General features: G+C 50.0%; 1 protein-coding gene across 1 annotated transcript in view; it reads right to left on the reverse strand.

The window, feature by feature from the left end:
- The window catches only part of Itga11 (integrin subunit alpha 11), a 106,816-nt gene that overhangs the window by 32,084 nt on the left and 54,894 nt on the right, over window positions 1-19,838 (reverse strand). The window contains exons 6-12 of the mRNA XM_052188094.1: window positions 18,584-18,711; window positions 16,646-16,794; window positions 9,561-9,705; window positions 8,986-9,151; window positions 7,550-7,620; window positions 2,228-2,372; window positions 1,474-1,622 (exon numbers count right to left, since the gene is read on the reverse strand). Coding sequence (XP_052044054.1) covers window positions 1,474-1,622; window positions 2,228-2,372; window positions 7,550-7,620; window positions 8,986-9,151; window positions 9,561-9,705; window positions 16,646-16,794; window positions 18,584-18,711 — 953 coding nt within the window. The remainder of the gene's footprint in view (window positions 1-1,473; window positions 1,623-2,227; window positions 2,373-7,549; window positions 7,621-8,985; window positions 9,152-9,560; window positions 9,706-16,645; window positions 16,795-18,583; window positions 18,712-19,838) is intronic.

Consider the following 19,838-nt stretch of genomic DNA (forward strand, 5'->3'; position numbering starts at 1 on the left):
CCTGGTCTGGGGTGGGAAGAGAGAGAGGAGTCTCCACAGAGTAATTACCAGGCCACAGGAAACTAAGTCTGAGGCTTCAGCTGTGGTCAGGATAATCTGGAATCTACTTAGAGTTGCTGCCTCCAGCACTATGGTTTCTTGTTCTGATGTTGGAGGCAGAGCTAGGCTGCAATGAATCATTAGTTATTAGCAAATTCCCTGCAGCTTCCAGGTCTAGCCTTTCCTCCTGAAGGAGCTAGCCTTGAGTGGGTTGGGGCAGGCTGGAGCAGATGGGAACAGAAGGCAGCCTGGTGGAGTGGAGTGGAGTGGGGTGCGGGTTTGGGGGATGGGGTGGAGTGTGGGGTATAAGGGATGGGGGTGGGGTGAAAAGTGGAGTTGGGGCTGGGGCAGTCGAATGGAGTGAAGGGGAGGAGGTTGGAGCAGGGCAGAGGGAAGTAAGGCAGATTTTCCCAGTCTGAACATGAGGAGCACAGCAGTGCCCTACTGCCTCAAAGAGGAGCGGCAGAGTTGTGACCGACCGACTGTAGTTAGAGCTCAGGCTGCCATGAGAGGAGTGTGTCCTGGTGCAGGCCGTGGGCAGGAGGAGCTGTAGGATGAGCTGTTCCCAGGCTCTAAGTAATGAGGGAAGGCTGGTCAGGGCCTGGGTGGGGCTTAGCTTGGGTGGAGGGTATCAGAGGATGCTGTCAGTAAGAAGATGCCCAGGCCTGGTCTAGGAACTGCTGGGGAGTCAAGAGCCCGGGTCCTTCACCTGACCTTCAGGAACCTGCTGTAAGGGCTTGGAGAAGCTGTGTTGCCTCCCAGACCGAGGCTTTTTTGGAGCTGCAATAATACATTTGTTTCCTGCCACCATGCTTCTAACTGGCATTGTGACCATCTGACACAGCCTGCTGCACAGCCTGATTATCAGCCACACCCCAAATGGGGCAGTGGCATTAGCAGTGAACTTTACTTCCAGGAAAAACATGGAAGATAGTGTCCCTGTGGGTCTTGCTGTGGGGTGGAGAGATGACACCAGGAAACTCAAGGAGGTGACTGTCCTTTCAGGATGCTCCAGGGCCAGGAGAATCCCAGGCCAGGTAGCTCAACACTAATGCTGCCTGCAGCCTCCATGCCCGTGCATGTGAGGCAGGCACTGGTGGGGCAGGGTAAGCGGCAAAGAACACCCAAGCACTCTAGAGACAAGCAGTCTATAAGATGGAGGAAAGAATTTGTCCTAGGCCTTCCTTGATGTAGCCCAGGAGCTGGGCCGGCTTAGAGATGAGGGGACAGTGTAGGTTCTATGGCTGTTAGAGTAGTAATTGCGTTTGTAGGCACTTTCAACCACAGAGAGAATTAGACATGTGCCCGCCCCACTGGGGAATGCTTGTGGGTGCGGACCCTCTTGCTGGGAGGGAAAAGCCCTCTACCCTGTCCGCCTGGGTCAGACCCTAAGCCTTGCCCACTGCTTGCCCCCTGACACCTGTGCTCCCTTACCTGCTCTCCCCGGAGAGCCTGGTGGATGGTGAGGCTCCGGTTGTTGTGCATACTGAAGACAATGACCTTGCCAGTGTGATTGAACCTGGGGGCTCCAGCCACGTACACCCGCCCCTGCTTGGAGGACACAACCGATGTCACTGTGTACCCTGCAGAAGGAGGAGACAGGCTGGTCTCTGGCGCTGGGTGCTCAGTAGGCCTTGCCGGGCTTTGGCATGGAGCTCAGCCAAGCCTGAGCAGCACTGAGTTGTTTCCCTTGTGCACGTGGATTAATAAAAAGAGCCTGGGGAGGTAGCGCTGTGGGGAGCAAGTGGGTGACTCACCAAAGCCCCGTGCTTGATGCCCCAGCACCAAAAACAAGACAAGACCAAAACAGAACGGAACAAAACAAAACAAAAGAAAAACCTTCAACAACAGTAAAAACAAAACCCAGATTTAACAAAAGGAAGAGTGGGTGTTGATCAGACCCGTACTTGGTCCTAGGGGAGGCCGGCCCAGTGCGATGGAGCTCCAGCCTGGACCTGAAGCTTTAAGGACTCTGACAACTGACAGAGTCTAGAAGCTTCCGTTGAAGCCTACTTATGCTATGGGGAACTACCTACCTGACATTTATTCTGTGTGTTTAGAAGCTGGCATGGGGTACGGGATACAGCTAGGGGGAAGCCAGTCTTCCAGCTAGGTCTGGAATTGCCAGCAGGCACAGATGGGCCCCTCCATCCAGGGCCCTCCTCACCCTCAGGCACCAGGACCTCACCCAGGTATGCGGCATGGTTCTTCAGCTCCTCTGGGAACTCCTTGAGGTAGGACTCTCGGTGAGGAATCACCTTGCCTGCGCTCGTCTCCTTCAGCACCGCCCCGTTCCAGTCATAGGCCCCCACGGCTCCCAGCAGGATCCCATCCTGGCACCAGGGAGAACGTGGCGTCAGACCCAGTTTCTAGGGACTGCTTGCAGAAGGGAGCCCAGGTCTTGCAACCTCTGAGGTCCCACGAGGCACCCAGAGAACCGTTGCCATGTTTTGGTAACACGGTAACCCAACTTCCAACTAGGGATCTTGGTTTATAACCAAGCCTCAGAGACTGTTATGCCTGTCTCACCCTAAGCACAAAATGGGTCAAACTGATCTCAAGGGTATGAATTTAAAAAGAGAAAGAGGAACATTCTAGAAATAAACTCCAAGCCCAAGGCAAACCCTCCACATTTCCTTGGGATTTTAAACGGCCCATATATCCTGTCACCTGTCTCCCAACCCCGCTCCTTCAAGCCATTGGTGACCTTTGTAGTGCCTGTGCAAAAACCTCGAGTCTGAGAGAAGGCAGAGCTTTGCCTTCTGGGAACCGGGGGCTGTTTGGTAGAGTGTAAGAGTGGACTGGGATGGGTTGGGTAGATGGGCCAGGGGCATGGAGTTTGTTCCTTCACTGCTTGGAGGATGCCTCCTGCTCACCCACGGGCTGCCGGATGAATGCTTGCTGCCCTGCCTGGGTATGATGGCAGGGAGTGTCTATATTCCTGAAAATCTGGTCATTTCCTGAGACATGGGTCCCTGTACCCTTCCCCCCACCCCGCCCCTGTGTGAATGACCAGTGGGTACAGGAAGGCTAACAGCAGACACTGGATGTTGGGTCGGACCTGGGCAGTGGTGCAGGAGGAGGTTGGTGAGAACAGTAGCCCTCCGCTCCCCTCCTGGGAGACCCAAGGCAAAGGCGGCTTATTCTGTATCTTAGCTTTGGTCTTTAATTTTCTTTTACTAAATGATTTTCTTTCCATTTAAGGGTCTGGGAAGATAGTTCAGGCAGGGAAGTGATTGCTTTGCAACCACAAGGACCTGCATTCAGTCCTTAGAACTCTTGAAAACCAGTGTGATGGCTGCTGGGGAGGGAGAAGTGGGTGGTCCCCGCTTGCTCATCGTCCAGTCTGGCCTGCTTGGTGAGTCCCAGGTTAGTGGCAGACTCTGCCTCAAAAGCAAACCAACAAAACACCCGGTGCTGTTCTCTGGCTTCAGTGTACATGAGATGTGGGGTAGTTGGTAGAGGGCTTGCCTGGCACACTCAAAGTCCTGGGTTCTATCCTCAGTACCACGGAAGCTGGGCATGTTGGTATACGACTATAATCCCAGCACTCGAGGGGTGAAAACAGATGGGTCTAATATCAGAGTTAGCCTTGGCTACATAGTGACTTTGAGGCTAGCCTAGGCTCTATAAGATCCTCCTCCTCTGTCTGTCTGTCTGTCTGTCTGTCTCTCTCTGTGTGTGTGTGTTTATGTGTGTGTGTGTGTGTGTGTGTGTGTGTGAGAGAGAGAGAGAGAGAGAGAGAGAGAGAGAGAGAGAGAGAGAGCTAGGGATAGAACCCGGGGCCTGACCTGTGCTCAGCAAGCACTCTGCCAGCAGCAGCTGTGGATTTTGTGGCACAGGAAGGTAAGATCCCCCTCACACCAGCCCCAGCCCTCCGCAAGCCCAGCTGGCTAGCTGGGTTCACAGTTCCCCTGCATTTTAAAAAAGGCAAGTTGATCTTATCCAACAGTTGAAAAGGCAAGCTCTCTGGAGGGGGAACTTTCCCTGTGGGATGCTTTGGCAACTATGAATAAGGCATCCCCGAGGAGCGCCTGATGCTCTGTCATCTTCAAAGTCAGGCTTTCTAATTAGCTCCCTGCTCCACTCAGCTGGGAAGCCCAGTGGACCAGGCCAAGACTAAGGTCCAGAACTCCAGGTCCTGTTTTTCACCATCACTGCCAACATTCCTCGATTTTGGAGTATTCTCGTTCCTGGTGGCACATTTTCTCATCCAGTCCCGTGGGAGCTCACGAGGGGCCAGACTGTTCCTTATCTGCACATGAGGTGCAGAGAGAGGCAGCAGCATTCTCAAAGTTACTCAGCAAGTCAGAGGCAGGCTGGCTCTTCAGTCAGAGGGTGGATGGGGCAGAGAGGAAAGTGCCCATGGGTTCCCCAAAGCTCCTATTTCTGCTTTCCCACCTAAGCCCCGCTGGGAGGAGGGTGTTCCTTTTTTCCTGTCAATTTGCTGGCTGACCTCAGTTTATGGCTTCTGGTGAGGCGATTGGAGAGGTGCCTGTGGGCAAAGGCCAGCTCCACCCAGTGCCTGACCCTGCTGGGAGGGTACTCCCCATCCTCCCTGAGCGGAGTCTCAGGATTATATTGGGCATCAGAAGCAAGGAGCAAGGCAAGCTCTGTCTTATGCCATTGTACCCTAGCTACGGATAACCTTGTGTCCTCAGTGGGAGACCTTTCCCCCAGTGGCCTTGTTGGGGACAGGGGTACTAGGGAGTTTATCTGAAGGCCATCCAAACAAATCTCCCTGTGCCACAGTCTTTACCCAGATGACCCCCGCCCCGTCTCCAGGTATCCTGAATCTGGGGAAAAAAATAAACCCAGAAGATCCACGGGGGGAGAAGCCCAGCACTTTGGTGGGGAAGGCAGACACGTGGCCTCTGGGGACACTGGCATCTGGTGTCCCATGTTTCTTCATGGGCCTGTCTGCATTTCCTGATTTATGGCCTCCCAGCAACCCTAGAATTATGGGCCACTGAGTTCCATGACACGGCTCTGGGTGTCTCCACCTGGGTGTCCTTAACTGTAGGGACCATTCCAGAGAATGCCTAGAGCCCTGGCTTCTAACTGTCCCACAGATGACACCTGACAATATCTGACCCACGGGTCCTGCAAGCACTGCTCACGCAGCAAGGCCTTTGCTCGGGCTCAGCCCAAGCTCTCCGAGTCTTCAACACTCCTCGTGGCCTCCCCTGCTCTCTGGGGTCCCTGGTTCTCAGACATGTAGACACAGTATTAGATCGAGGGATATGAACTTCCTAGTTCAGAGGCTTTTTCCCCTCTCAGGGCACTAACTGCTGTCAGCCTAGATGGTCCCTTAGCCTTCACCACAGGGCCTGGCAGCTCAGGATGATGCGCTGCTGTGATTGATGCTGGATACACATGCTTGGCACACACACAGTCCTAACCGGGTTCCTGGAATTCCCTCCTGGGGTTGTGTGTGGTTTCCTGGGAGACAGCTATCATTTTCTTCTTCCTGCTTTCTAAGCCGAGGACTGAGTATGTATTATATGCATACTATTGAGCACGTGATAGTTTGTGGGCTGATTTTGGGTGGCAAGAGTAATGTCTGTTGGTACTTCGGCTGCATTGGACCCATGCTCCCTGCATTTCAAGAAGTTGCATTTTCTTGCTGCACGCTGTTTCCCCCTCTGTCTTTTCTGTGTGGTGGGTGCATGCATGTGAGTATGCAGGAGTGCATACTCATGCATGTACCTGTGTGCATGTGCATTGGGAGGCCAGAGCAGAATATCAGATGAATTCACCGTCACTGTTGATTTTACTGCCTTGAGACGGGATTCTCACTGACCTGAAAGTTACTCATTTTGGCTAGGAACGCTGGCCAGTGCGCTCTCATGATCTATCCACCTCTCTCTCCCAGTGCTGCAGTCACTGTTCTATGCAGCCACGCCTGGTTTTAAAAATGATACTGGGTATTAAAAACAGATGCTCATTTTTGCCCTGTCCCCAGAGACAGTACAACAGGGATAGTACTGAGCAGGAGACTGGCTGCCTGATCTCATGCAAATGTAAGCTCCTGCCTCCCAGGGGACCCAGCTCCACCCCTGCCCCTCCTATACCCCAGCAGCAAGAAGATACTAAAAAGATTCATGGATGCAGCCACCTAACCCAGGATGACAGCACCATCTGCAGACTTCATAGTGCTCTCTTGAGCATGCAATAAGGTGCAGGGGCCCTGTGGAAGTTTACGGTGCCGTGCAGCTGGTCAGGGCTGCTGGGATGATGGGGCAACCATACTTGCATCTTGCTGCATTCCCTGCATGGATTTGACACTGTACAGACATGGCCTGGAAAAATCTAAGCATAGGCTGCATCTCCCAGCATCTGCCTGCTGCTTGGCACACATGAACCCCTCTCTTCAAGCTGGGGTATCTGACTCAGGGGTTCTGGGGGTCCCCTACTTAGAGCAGCTGCTGGAGGCAGAGGGAAGAGCTCACACAGTCCTTGTTCACATCACTTTAACCCCAGCTTGCCTAACCTCGCTGTGAATGCACTCTTTACCTGCAAGATGGAAACTGGGAGTCCTGCCCTGCCCACATCACAGAAGGTTTCAGAGACTGTGGTAGAGTGACAGAAGGGTGTGCAATCATTGTGGGCCTGCAGGTCTTTTCTGGAAAATCATATAGTGCCAGCCCCAGCAGTGTTTACACACACACACACACACACACACACACACACACACACACACACACACGAACATGAGCATACACACGTACCCAGGACATCTGCTGTCTGCAGCATGCCTGGAGGATCATGCCTGGCACAGACACGCTGCGCCAGCAAGCTTCCGACATGGGACTCCCAGGCCTTACTTGTCCATTTATTAAATTTTTCCAGAAACACTTTGTTTCCCTGTGAAGGTCCAGGCTCCCTTTCAAGTCAAGCCTCAGGTGACATGGCCCCTGACACCACATACTGTCATAGACACCTGGAGTCTTTACTTTGTGGGGTTGTTGTGGTTCAATACAGAGTCTGAACAGAGGTGGACTTTGCAAGTCACCTGCTGGAGCCAGAACCTGTAGATAGCTTCCCAACACGGATGTAAGCTCTGCCCCAGCCTGCAGAGGTCACCTCAGACACTGATGCTATCCCAGCCTGCAGAGGTCACCTCAGACACTGATGCTATCCCAGCCTGCAGAGGTCACCTCAGACACTGATGCTATCAAACACTTGCTGTTGATTTTGTCATTTGTCCTGATTTTTGCATAGACCTCTCTGGGCTGAATGAGACTTCTTGCCGGTGGGCAGGAGGGTGTGTCTAACATATGCAGTGAGCTATGTTCTGAAGCAGGCAGGAGACAATAGAAAAAAAGTAGAGATCTTAACTTCCCCATCCCCGTCCTCAGAAGATTCTAGGAGGCAAAGAGACATCAAGAAAGAGACGAGAGAGCCATCGAGGGTGGGATGGCTGCTAGACCAGGATGAGTAAGAAAAGGGGGGAGGGGGAGGGAGGGGGAAAGGAAAGGGGAGGGAGGGAGAGGAGAGGCTCCTGTACCTCTACCACATGTGAGGAAAAGCCAGTCTGCGACATCTCCAGTCCAAAAGAGGTTTCATTCTTGTTGGTGCCTAAAACAGGAAAGAGAAGATGTCAGCTCTGTGTATCACTGACTAACCCATGGGTCCTGTTTCCTGGGATACCTCAGGACCTGGGATTCTTTTCTGAGAGGAAGCTTGAGGTGAGGCCTATACTGCCTCACCATCTCTCTGTTACTGCGTGTTAACAGACTATTGAAGAGTGTGTGCATGCTTGTGTGTGTCTGTGTGCCTGTATATGTGTGTATGCCTCTGTGTGTGTGCACGCCCATGTGCATCTGCAGAGTTACGCAGTTCTGCAGAGCCTGGGATAAGCTATGTTGCAGAACATATGCTAACAGACGACTGTTAAAGTGTGTGTGTGGGGGGGCATCAAACAAAAACATGTGAAATTCACATATGTTTTGGGAAAGCACATATTCCTGCTATTTATTCACACTGGTCACAGGATTTGGTTGCTGGTTCCTAAGCTTTGTCACCATTGTGGATTCACACAAGACAGACCACGTATGCCGAGAGCACACTCCGCAGGGGTCCTTGAACAAGCAAGCCATCAAAACCACGTTCTCATCACTGAGCGTGGCCATTCACAGGAGGCCCACTGGCCTGACTATCTGAGCTCCAGGGTTGTGTCAAGGCTCAAACCCAAGCTCGGGAGGCCCCTGTGGTCTCTGCACATGTCTGTTGAATGCCATTTGTACACACTGCAGGCCTCTCAAGCTCTGGGAATGCTCGTTACCTCTTATTTCTTTTCATAACTCCCACAGATGCTGAGAGCCCCATGTGAGAGCAGTCTACCACAGAACCCCATGTGAGAATGGTCCATCACAGAAATACACAGCAAGAATGAGGTCTCTGCAAACCGGATTCTTTGCAGGGCTGTCCCAGATGCTGCTCTACTGGGGCACTGAATCATGCTGTTGGTTTTTTGAGGCAGAGTTTCATATAACTCAGGCTCACCATGTAGCCAAGGCTGGCCTTATTCCTGCCATCACAGGCAGGCACCACTTGCTCAGTTTCATGCAGTGTTGGTGCTTGAAACCAGGGCTTCATGTGCGTTAGGTAAGTACTCACTCAACTGAGCCCCAGCTCCAGGACCAACTGTGGTTTTGATCTACGCAGGAGTGGTAGAGTGAGATCCTGTGACATGTAGGGTGCACGCGCATGCGCGCACGCGCACACACACACACACACACACACACACACACACACACACACACACACACACACACACACACACAGAGTCCTCAGCAGTCAAGAGTCTCAGAAAACCCAGCCCTATTTAGCAGAGTGGTGCCCACTAGTGGGAAGTTTGGGTAAAGCAACAATTTCTGCTAAGCCATTGTGCTCTAAAATTATTAATCCTTGGACTGAGGTATAAATTTATAAGCCGGTCACCTTCCAAGCTGAAGATCCTGTCCCCAAGGGCATCAACAATGTCCTTCAGGGCTGCCTCATCTGTGACGTTGAAGAAGTGCTTGTCGTCAGGGTCGCTGGCGATGTATTTGATTTCATTTAGAAAAGTCTCTGGATTGATGCCCCTGCGGTTGTAGTAGCCCAAGACCTGCCAGGGAACAGGGGCAGGGACGACAAAATGGAACGGAGTACTGATTTCTCCACACTCACAGACCCCGACCCCAAGGACTCCGAGGACTGCAGCTATGAGCCTTTCTCAAGGTGACACTGGCATTTTGGAAAAGATATTCTTTGGCGGTAACTTAACTCTGGTGAAATTAGCTGGGGTTCTGGAATCTGGTAGGATTATGGTACTCCCTATTTTTTTTTTTAATTCCCTGGATAAAGAAGAAAAATCCACCCCACACCCCGCCCAACCTGATGTTTGGAGGAGGATGCAGTTTGAGCCTTTGCTAGCTAGCTCAGCTTCCTAGAATCTCAGTGTGGGTGTTTGTGTCAGTGGGTGGGTGAGGCCAGAACCTCTGAGCTGATCCACCAGTCGCAGGGGCAGGACTTACGGCCACAGCGTATCTGGTCACGTTGTCCTTCTCGCTTTGCCGGATCACCTTCTCCAGGTCTGGGCTGTCGTGGGATTCCCCGTCCGTGATGACAATCATCACTTTCTTGGCCCCTTTCCTTCCACCCTTCTGGAAAGCCTCTGAGCTGGAACCAGATGCACGTGTGGGTCAGAAGAGAAACGTGGGTCTGGGACAGTCTGATGTTCTTCCTCTAGGGGGGCAGCCACCGCAGCCACAACTGAGCCCCTGTGGGCATCCCGACAGCTAAGGGGCTTCCACCAGTTCAGCTTGGATATGCACGTGCAAGTACGCGTGCATGTGTACAACGTTGAGTGTGAGAGTGAACGTTGCATGTAGAAGCCAGAGGCTGACTGGCTATCTCTATCATTTTCCAGTCTTATCTTTGTGAGACAGGGTCTCTTGTTGAAGCCAGAGCTCACAGATTCACCAAGACTAGCTTGTCAGTAGCTGCTGGAATCTGCCCGTCTCCACTGCCCAAGCACTGGGACCACAAGCATGCAGCCAGTGTCCAGTGGCTGCTGGGAGCTCAGCTCAGGTCTCCAGGCTTGTGTGGCAAACACTTTACCAACGGAGCCATTTCTCCTGGCTCTCCATCTGCTGTGTTTAAAAAGGGTAAGCCCTGATGGATTGGTAGGCAGAGGGGTAGAGAGGAGGGAGGATCATGGGTGGGCAACCCTGAGTGGTATACACCAATGGCTAAAAACCAAGCTACACATTAGAATCTCTCGGTGGGAGGCTTAAACATTTTTTGATGTGTGCGCTCTGTCTAGACTCATGAGATCCGACACTTACGGGGTATGGCCTGGGCATCAACATCATCTCTCCTTCCTTCCTTCCTTCCTTCCTTCCTTCCTTCCTTCCTTCCTTCCTTCCTTCCTCCTTCCCTCCCTCCCTCCCATCCTTCTTTTTCCTTCCCTTCCTTCCTTTTCCCTCCTTCCCTTCCTTCTCTTTTCCCTTCCTTTTTCTTTCTACTTTTCCATATGTGATATGGTATACACATGTGTGTTTACATGTATGTATGTGTGTATGTTAGTGTGTGTGTGAGCGTGTGTGTGTATGTGTGTGTGTGTGTGTGTTAGTATGTGTGTATGTGTACCAGAGATCGACATTAGGTGTCTTTCTTGCTCACACTCCAACTTATACACAGAGGTGGGGGCTTTGACTTGTCTAGTCAGCTTGCTCTAGGGACCCCCTCATCTTGCCTCCCTGGGATTACAGGCAGGCCGCCATGTTTACCAGGCATTTATATGAGTGCTGGAGATCTGACGTCTGGTCCTCATGCCTGTACAGCAAGCACTTTGCCTGCTGAGCATCTCCCTAGTCTGGCACTGAGATATTCCTGACGGTGTAGCGGATGTTCAGAGTCACCTGCTTCCCTCAGGACTGAGCAGGTGAGGTGCCTGGGGACCTAACATCCTCATCTCAGCCCACAGCACATGTGGGAAGATGCTGCCCAAACTTCTGACTTCCTCCACCAGCATCACCTTCCACTCTACTTGTGGAAATACTAAATATCAAATTCATAGAAAATATTGTTCTGATTTGCTTTTTAAAAATACCTTGTCAGCACCAGCAGCATGGCCCCGAGGCTCCCAACCTGACAATCAATGTCAAAGAATGAGAAACTGGCTCTTGGTGCCCCTACAGCTTTTTAGACTGAGAGTTTCAGGCATGTCTTGCCTAAGTCTGGCCTCGCAGGTAGACTTTTCCAATAAAGATTTAAAACTAGGGACTGGAGAGACGGTTCAGTGGTTAAGAGCACTGATTGCTCTCCCGAAGGTCCTGAGTTCAAATCCCAGCAACCACATGGTGGCTCACAAACATCTGTAATGAGATCTGACACCCTCTTCAGGTGTGTCTGAAGACAGCTACAGTGTACCTAGATATAATAATAAATCTTTGGGCCAGAGTGAGTGGGGCTGGAATGAGCAAAGATCCTGAATTCAATTTCCAGTAACCACATGATGGCTCACAACCATGTGTACAGCTACAGTGTACTCATATACATTTAAAAAAGATTTAAAATTGAATGTCACATTAAACACCAGTAATTCCTATGGTTCTGGTGCTCGGTGAGGCAGGAAAGATGGTCCACTGACTTAATTTTTACAGTACCAGGTCCCAAGACCAGAAGACTTGGGATTCAGAGCCATCTCTGTGTGTGTTGGCCAGCTACTGGCTGAGACGTATGGTCTGAGAGTCACACATCTTGGACCGAGTGAGTTCAGAGCTTCTTCAAGCTGTCAAGAGGAAGCTGTGAAAAGCAAAAGCCACCCGACACTCCCAGCAGCTCCAACATATTCTGGATATGAAGGCTCACAGAAGCCTACTAATTTTAGAATGAACTATGGAAGGGCCGCAGGAGGACACACGGCTCGGCTAGAGCAGAGTTTGGGCTGAAGTTCAACCTCCTGGAGGAAGAAATCAGTTATCTCAAAGGGAACTCTCCATCTTTCCATGCCTTCACTGAAGGGTTAGATCTAGGAAGAAAACTCTATGCAAAAATGCATGGCACCAGGGGCCAGGAGGCAGCTCATCAGGGCACATGCCACCAATCCAGGACCAGGGGCCAGAGAGGCAGCTCATCAGGGCACATGCCACCAATCCAGGCAACTTGTGTCTAAGCCCTGGGACTGACATGGTAGAAGGAGAGGAAGAGAAGTGACTCCCTCAAGTTGTCCTCTGGTCTCCACACGCACACTGTGGTACAAATGTTCATGTGTGAGCATGCATGCACACTAAATAAATAAAAGTAATCAGAAACAGTCTGGCACAGGGCAACATTTCACTGTGTACAGAGCCAAGATAAATCCAGAAGCACGTTTCCATATGGTGACTAGCGTGCGCCTCTCTATGAGTCTGTCACAGTGGGATTTGAAATTGTGATTTTGTGTTGTGTAGAGGGACTTGGGTCTTCTCCTTTGTAAATTAGGTTATGAATTCCTTGAGACAAATTTTATACTTGCAGTTGGTGGCACCATTCTAGAGAGCAGACACTGTGGACATTTAGATCATTTCCTGCCCAACCAGAACAGGCTACATTTTTCTTAGGAAAGGCCTAGAACTAACTTTCACTTCCATTCTTTCCTTCCTTCTTTCCTTCCTTCCTTCTTTCCTTCCTTCCTTCCTTCCTTCCTTCCTTCCTTCCTTCCTTCCTTCCTTCCTTTCTTCCTTCCTTCCTTTTCCTTTTAAAAATATTTTTTTTTTATTGTCTGCATGTAGGTATATGCACCATGTATGTGCCTGGTGTTTGAGGTTATCAGAAGAGGGCATCAGATCCCCTGGAACTGGAACTACAGATAGTTGTGAGCGATCATGTGGGTTCTAGGAACTAAGCCCAGGTCTTTGGTAAGCATAACCAGTGCTCTTAACTGCCGAGCTATCTTTTCATTCCAATGTGTAGGTCTTGAGGTAAATCAGGTTCATGTTGGTCCCCAGTCACCTCTGTGAGCTAGCTAGTTACTCTCCTCAGTGAAGGTGCTGGGCATGTGCTGGGCCTCAGAGCTGCCCACTCAACCATGATGTTCCCCTACAGCCCGCTGGTTGGTCAGCACCCTCAGCTCTGCTCAAGGTCACCCTCAGTGGTGGCAACCCTGCCTCCCTATTGACAGGCCTCCCTGGCAGAGGTCATGCCTCTCAAAGTTGAGTTAACACTTGTCAGAGCCCTCTGCTGTTTGGGAGTCACCAAGGTCAGGGACCACAGATTGCCATCTTTGTAACCCCTTGACTTTGTGGCTTAGATCTGGACCTTGAAGTAGTTTTACAGAAAAATAAAAACAAACAACAAAAAAACAAAGAGAAAGACAAAGCAAAACCAAGTGAAGAACAACAACAGAACAGATTGTAGATAACTGATCGAGGAGAGAAGATTGCTCACCTCAAGGTGCCGGTGCGTGTCCGGCAGCACAAACCTATAGTGGCAGCTACTTGGGCCTTGAGGCTAGCCTGGGCTACGTAGTAAGACCTTGTCTTAGGAAAAAGCAATCAAGACTGGAAATACAACTCAGTTGCAGAACACTTATCTAGAATAATAAAGTCATGGTTCCATCCACGTTCTGCAAATTAACCCATACATCCACCAATCAAAGCATTAGCTATAATCTGGAACCAAAACATGGCAGATTCCAACATTAAAAACAAATCACTGGAGGTAGAGATTGCAACCCCAGTAATGCTCCTGAGACACGAGGTGATCAAATTGTCCTATGAGTCACATCACATCATGGACTTGAGGTTGGATGACTGCAAAGTGAACCCAAATCAGTGACCTTTATCCCCACCCTAGTCACTTAGCTTCAAAATAGGAAAGTGACAGCCCTGTGGTCACTGGCTTCACCATCACCATCAGAAAGGCCCACTGAAGTCTCAGTTGTCACTTTAGTGATGGCCAAAGAGCAAAATGGCCTGTTCCGTGTGAGGAAGAGTAGAGAGCCATCTTTGAGTGAAGAAAATGTTATTCACACACAGAAGCACAGGAGCTGAGTGGTGATGTCATCAGAGGAGCCATCAGTTGGTTGGAAAAGTCATGATCTGACAACATGAAATCCTACTCCATCTAAATGGCTTCTACACTGTGGGGTTCTGTCAAACACATTGACCAACTTTGAAGAGGTGGGACTGTAAGGCAATGGGGCTGTGATCTCAATGATTTTAGTGCAAGTCATACTAATGGCTGTTCAATGTAAACATGTAAGATACAAGTGATTTTCATATTGTCAATATAGGCACCTAGGCCTTGGATGGTGAGACCTTTAACATCTGCTGATTACTTGGGATGTGGGGGAGGCAGGTAAACACAGGGTTTTCAGCAGTGACATCACTGGAATAAGCTCGTGAATCCCCATGTGGATGTTTAGAGGTAACATGTAGTTGGGTGAGTGCATTCTGGTGTGAGTGCTACGGAACAAGTCTCTTTACCACCTCAGAGGTTAGGTTTAACTGTCTGTCACATGCCACCAATGACACATACTATATAGACAGATTCTGCACTCAGAACCAACATACTTTTCTTGTATCTTCTTCTCTCCCTCTCTTCCTCAGCTGCTCAGAGGCTCAGGATTGAAGCCAGGGCTCTACCCAGGTTAGGCAAACACTATCCCACTGACCCTGGTATCACAGGCTTATACTCCCAACTCCAGCTAATGCAGCGCTGGGGACTGAACCAAGGGCTTCACTCATGCTGGGCAAGCACTCTCCAACTGAGCAACATGCTCAAACCCTCGTGCTTTCTGTAGACTATAGACTAGGGCAGAATGTGTTTTCCAATGTTGGCTGCGTGCTACCTTGATCCCTAAGTGCTTTTTTTCCATGTGACTTGGCCATTCCTCCATCACGAGGGAGAATCACATCTTTGTCCAGGGCCTGGCCTTTGGTAACTTGCTTGGGTAAATGGAACATATTAGAAGTCATATTCTGTGACCTCTTGGATTGGTCATAGGCAGTCTCCAAGTTTCTGCTGGGGCTCTTGGGAACTCTCCAGTGCCATGATAAAGTACCAAGTAGGCAAAGGAATTAACCTTGAAGAAACTGAGAAAGATGGCAGCTGAATTTTGGCAGCAGTGTTTGCAGATGGTCAGAACACCCCTTTATGGTCACACACCCTTGAAGCTGCAGTTAGGTTGTTCCTAATATGTCAGAAACTAGCATTCAGGTCATTGGCCCACACATGTGTACCACAGAGGGGTTGCCATTGTAATATTACTTGCATTGTGGTTTTGACGCCTATCCTCCTTTGTGAGGCTCATGGGAAGAAATAACCTAAAAAGGAGATCTGCTCTGTGGTGGTTTGAATGAGAATGGTCTCCATAAATCCATATATTCGAATGCTTAGGGAGTAGCAGTATTTGAAAGGATTAGGAGGTATAGACTTGTTGGAGGAACTTCGTCAAAAACCCAGGCCAATCTCAGTGGCTCTGTCTTCCTACTGCCTGTGGATCCAGATGTAGAACTCTCAACTATTTCTCCAGCACCACATCTTCCTGTGTGCCGCCATGTTCCACCACACTGTGATGCTACTGGACTAAACCTCTGACACTGTAAGCAAGCTTCAATTAAATTATGTCCCTAGTAAGAGATGCTGTGGCCATGGTGCCTCTTCACAGCAATAGAACCCAGACTAAGACGTGGTCTATCACAAATATTCATAGACACTTAAAAGTATCCACAAAGCAGAACCTACAGGGCTGCTCCCAGGATCAGGGCAGTTCATTCCAGCCTCTTTCTAGGGTGTTCGCTTTGCTTTACTAAGTAAACTTACGTTCAATCTGGGTATGTTTCTTGGACCACATTGTCTCCCTCAAGAAGATAAGAGTTGAGAGACCACTGTAAGAATACAGAAAACCATGGCCATGTTGGTGTCTGAGTTAGGGTTTTACTGCTATGAACAGACACCATGACCAAGGCAACTATTATAATTTAATTGGGGCTGGCTTATAGGTTCAGAAGTTCAGTCTGTTATCATCAAGATGGGAGCATGGCAGCATCCAGGCAGGCATGGTGCAGGAGGAGCTGAGACTCTTCATCTGAAGGCTGCTGGTAGAAACTGGGTCCCATGTGGTTAGGAGGAGGGTCTCATTTCCCACCTCCACAATGACACACTTCCTTCAACAAGGCCACACCTGTTCCAACAAGGCCACATCTCTTAATAGTGCTACTCCATGGGTCAAGCATTTTCAAACCACTACAGTTGGGTACATGGCTCTCCAGCTACTGCTGTGCTCTTGTTGATGGTGACATAAATGCTCTATATTGTATGTCTAGCATACAATGTTCTATTGTATGTATGGCCTTTCAGGTGACAGCAGTTCTGGTTGACACCAGATCATAACCAGGTGAGAGGACCCAAGAGAGAACCAAGCAGCTGAGCCCAGGCCACCATCGGAACTTTGAGGAATTAACAAGTCACTACTTGAAAGCACCAAATGATGGGGGCCTTTTTGTACAGCAGGGATAGCCAAAACAATATCTGAGATTGACACACACACACATGCGCACGCATATGTGCATGCATACACACACACACACACACACACACACACACACACACACACACACACACTTTTTACCGTGCAAATTCAATGCCAAATGCTGTGCGGGTCTCTGTCCCTCCTCTCTGCTCAATGTGGCTAGCAGCTTCCACCACGTCTTTGACAGACTTGTAGTCATTAAGGTGGAACTCATGGACAGCGTCTTCTCCATACTGAACTATTCCGACCTGCAAATCAGAGCAGAGGGCAGCAGAACCCTGAGGCTCAGACCTCCACCCTCGAAGGTTCCTCTGTGAAGAGCTATCTTCCCACCCTTCCCATGGTCCAAGGGAAACAGGCTGTTCTGGGAATGGCTTGATGGGACCTGGTGATGAAAGGGCTGCCAGGGTGCTGGGCGTGGCGTTGACCCAGGGGCAGAAGAAGCTGGTGGATCCCTAGAGCTCTCTGGTCAGTCAGCCTAACCGAGCCAGTGAACTCCAGGTTCAGTGAGAGACCCAGGCTCAAAAAATGCAGAGAACAATCTAGGAAGACAACCTCTGGCCTTCACAGACACTCAGGTACATGTGTATATATGCTTGCATGCATCCATGTATATATCCACATGAACACATACATGTATTGCTATACACCCAAGTCCCACTCCAACCCTGATCTGTGTCCCCACTCCCTAGAATTTATCAGGGGCAGTGTGTGGGGACAACCACGGAGCTGTTGACCAAACTCTTTAGCAGTGGTTCTCAACCTCCCTAATGCTGTGACCCCATAATACAGTTCCTCGTGTTGTGGTGACCCCCAGCCATAAAATTCTTTTCATTGCTACTTTATAACTGTGATTTTGCTACTGTTTTGAATGATGGTGTAAAGAGTCAATATGCAGGATCATTTAACCTCCAAAAGGTTAAATGAAACAAGGATGAGAAGAGCTCTGACCTTTTCAAAGCAGGCAACACTTCGATACTATTGGCTTCAGAATAAACACCAAGCCATAGAAAGCACTATCAGCGACTCGGAGATATTGAATACTGTTGAGTGGGCTCACCAAGAGTACTGCGTCCAAGAATCCTCTGAATGCTGAGTATTTACTGCAGTGCACCAAAATATGGCCCTCTGGTGGGGGTGGGGGCTTGTCACTGCAGGAGTTTGCTCCCTTTAACAGCCCTACATGTTAGAAAGTTTCTTTAAAAAAGAAACTGTATATGTGGTGTGGTGTGTGGTGGTGGAGGTGGTGTGTGTGTATGTGGTATATGTGTCTGGGGTGTATGTATGTGTGATATTGGAGAGGCTGGAGGAAACTCTCAGGTGTTATCCTCAGGAAGGCCATCCACCTCTTTTGAGACAGGGTCTGCCAGTGAGCTAGCTGGTCCTTGCCAAGTAGGTCGGACTGGCTGGCCCTGCCTCCCAGCACTGCAGCCAGAAGCACACACAACCACACCTGGAATTTTTTCATGGATTCTTTCTGGAAATTGGGTCACTTCTTGGGAATAGAAAGAATTCTTAGAGTCGACACCTGCTACTGTGGCACTTCTGCTTCTTGTCCTTTGTCTAGCCCAAATACTAGGAAATAACGTACCCCTATCCAACCATGTTTCACAGACGTGCTGGCAGATAGGGTCTACTCCAGGTCACTTCTCCACACAGTCCATGTGCCTGAGTCTCCCCAGGACCCACATGCCTGAGTCTCCCCAGGACCCACATGCCTGAGTCTCCCCAGGACCCACATGCCTGAGTCTCCCCAGGACCCACATGCCTGAGTCTCCCCAGGACCCACATGCCCGAGTCTCCCCAGCTTTTCTGCACATTCTTTCTATGCCTTTTCTCCCTTTTCTGACTTATGACTTTCCCGTTGGTCGTCTGCATGAGCAGAGTCTCCCCTGAAGGCACCCTTGGTGTACACATCAGAAACGGGCATCTGAGACGACAGGTCCCAGGGGCTCCTTCCCTTTCATGGGAAGATGCTTCCCAGTGCTGCCGGGCAGAGGATCCTGCCCAGCAGAGGTAAGCCCTGGAGGCACTGACCTGGATCTGGCCAGGGCCAATGTAGAACTTTTTCAGGATATTGATGAGGAAGTGTTGGACCTCTACCCAGGGGTAGATGCTGTTGGATCCATCCAAGACAATGACAATGTCCATGTAAGTCTGGCACCCTGGAAGCAGGGATACAGTCAGCGTCATTAAACAATCAGCATCTATAAATCTCCAACATTCCCACTTACTTAAACCTCTCTTCTGTGTTTATATGTTGGTGTGTGCATGCACACACATGCACATATAGAGGTCAGAGGTCAGCCTTGAGTATAATTTCTCAGGAGCCAACCACCTTATTTCTTTTTTACAGGGTGTCTCTTTGGGGCTGGAAGCCCATCTTATTTTATTTTATTATTGTAAGCTAGGTGGGCTGGCAGGAATTGTGAGTATGCATCTGCATGTCCAGCAATTACATGGGTGCTGGAGGTTGAGGCCTCATGCGTGCATGGCAAGCACTTCACCAGTTGAGCTGTGTCTCCACCCCCGAGTCTCTCATATTCTGAGCAATCTTTTAGAGACCAGTGAAGAATGCTTGCTGACTCTGTTGTCCTCTCCACTGAGAGCTGTCCTCGGGCTAGGCATTTATTTGAGCCATATAAACAAGGCAGCTAGGACATCCTGGTTCCGCATTACTCCTCGGTGTGCTGTTTGAACAGAGCTGAGATCAAACCTGACCCCTCTGCTCCCCCGTCAGAGACTGAAGGCTGCCATCGGATTAGTCCTTCCTGGGCCACTGCTCCTGCTGGAGCAGGACCTTAGGACCTTTCGCTTTACCTCCCTGGGTAGGTGGTGTCTTCCATGAGCAAGCTGGATGAGTGAGTTTTATGTTTTATGGAGGGGAGGCTGGGAATGTGCACTCTGTCATCAGCCTGTGACTCCTGGTCTTGCCACTCACTGGCTGTGTGACCCAAGGATTGTCACTTGGTCTCTCTTGGTTTTCTGTGCTGTAAGAGCAGCATAATAACTAAGAGTTGTCACTAAGGGTTGAGGAGAAGATGCTTCTAAAGGGCTGAGCTCAATGTTTTACTGATCCTATTCTCTCTCTCTCTCTCTCTCTCTCTCTCTCTTTCTCTCTCTCTTAAAGACAGGGTATCATGTTGCCTAGGTTGTACTATAATTCACTCTTTAGCTAAGGATGACCTTGAACTCTTGATCCTCCTGCCTCTACTTCCCTGATGCTGGAATTACAGATGTGTGGCACTGTGCCCAGTCCCCCCACGGTAGGGGGGGCAGAGGTCAACCTGGG

The sequence above is a fragment of the Apodemus sylvaticus genome, chromosome 7 (assembly GCF_947179515.1).
Source record: "Apodemus sylvaticus chromosome 7, mApoSyl1.1, whole genome shotgun sequence".
Lineage (NCBI taxonomy): Eukaryota > Metazoa > Chordata > Mammalia > Rodentia > Muridae > Apodemus > Apodemus sylvaticus.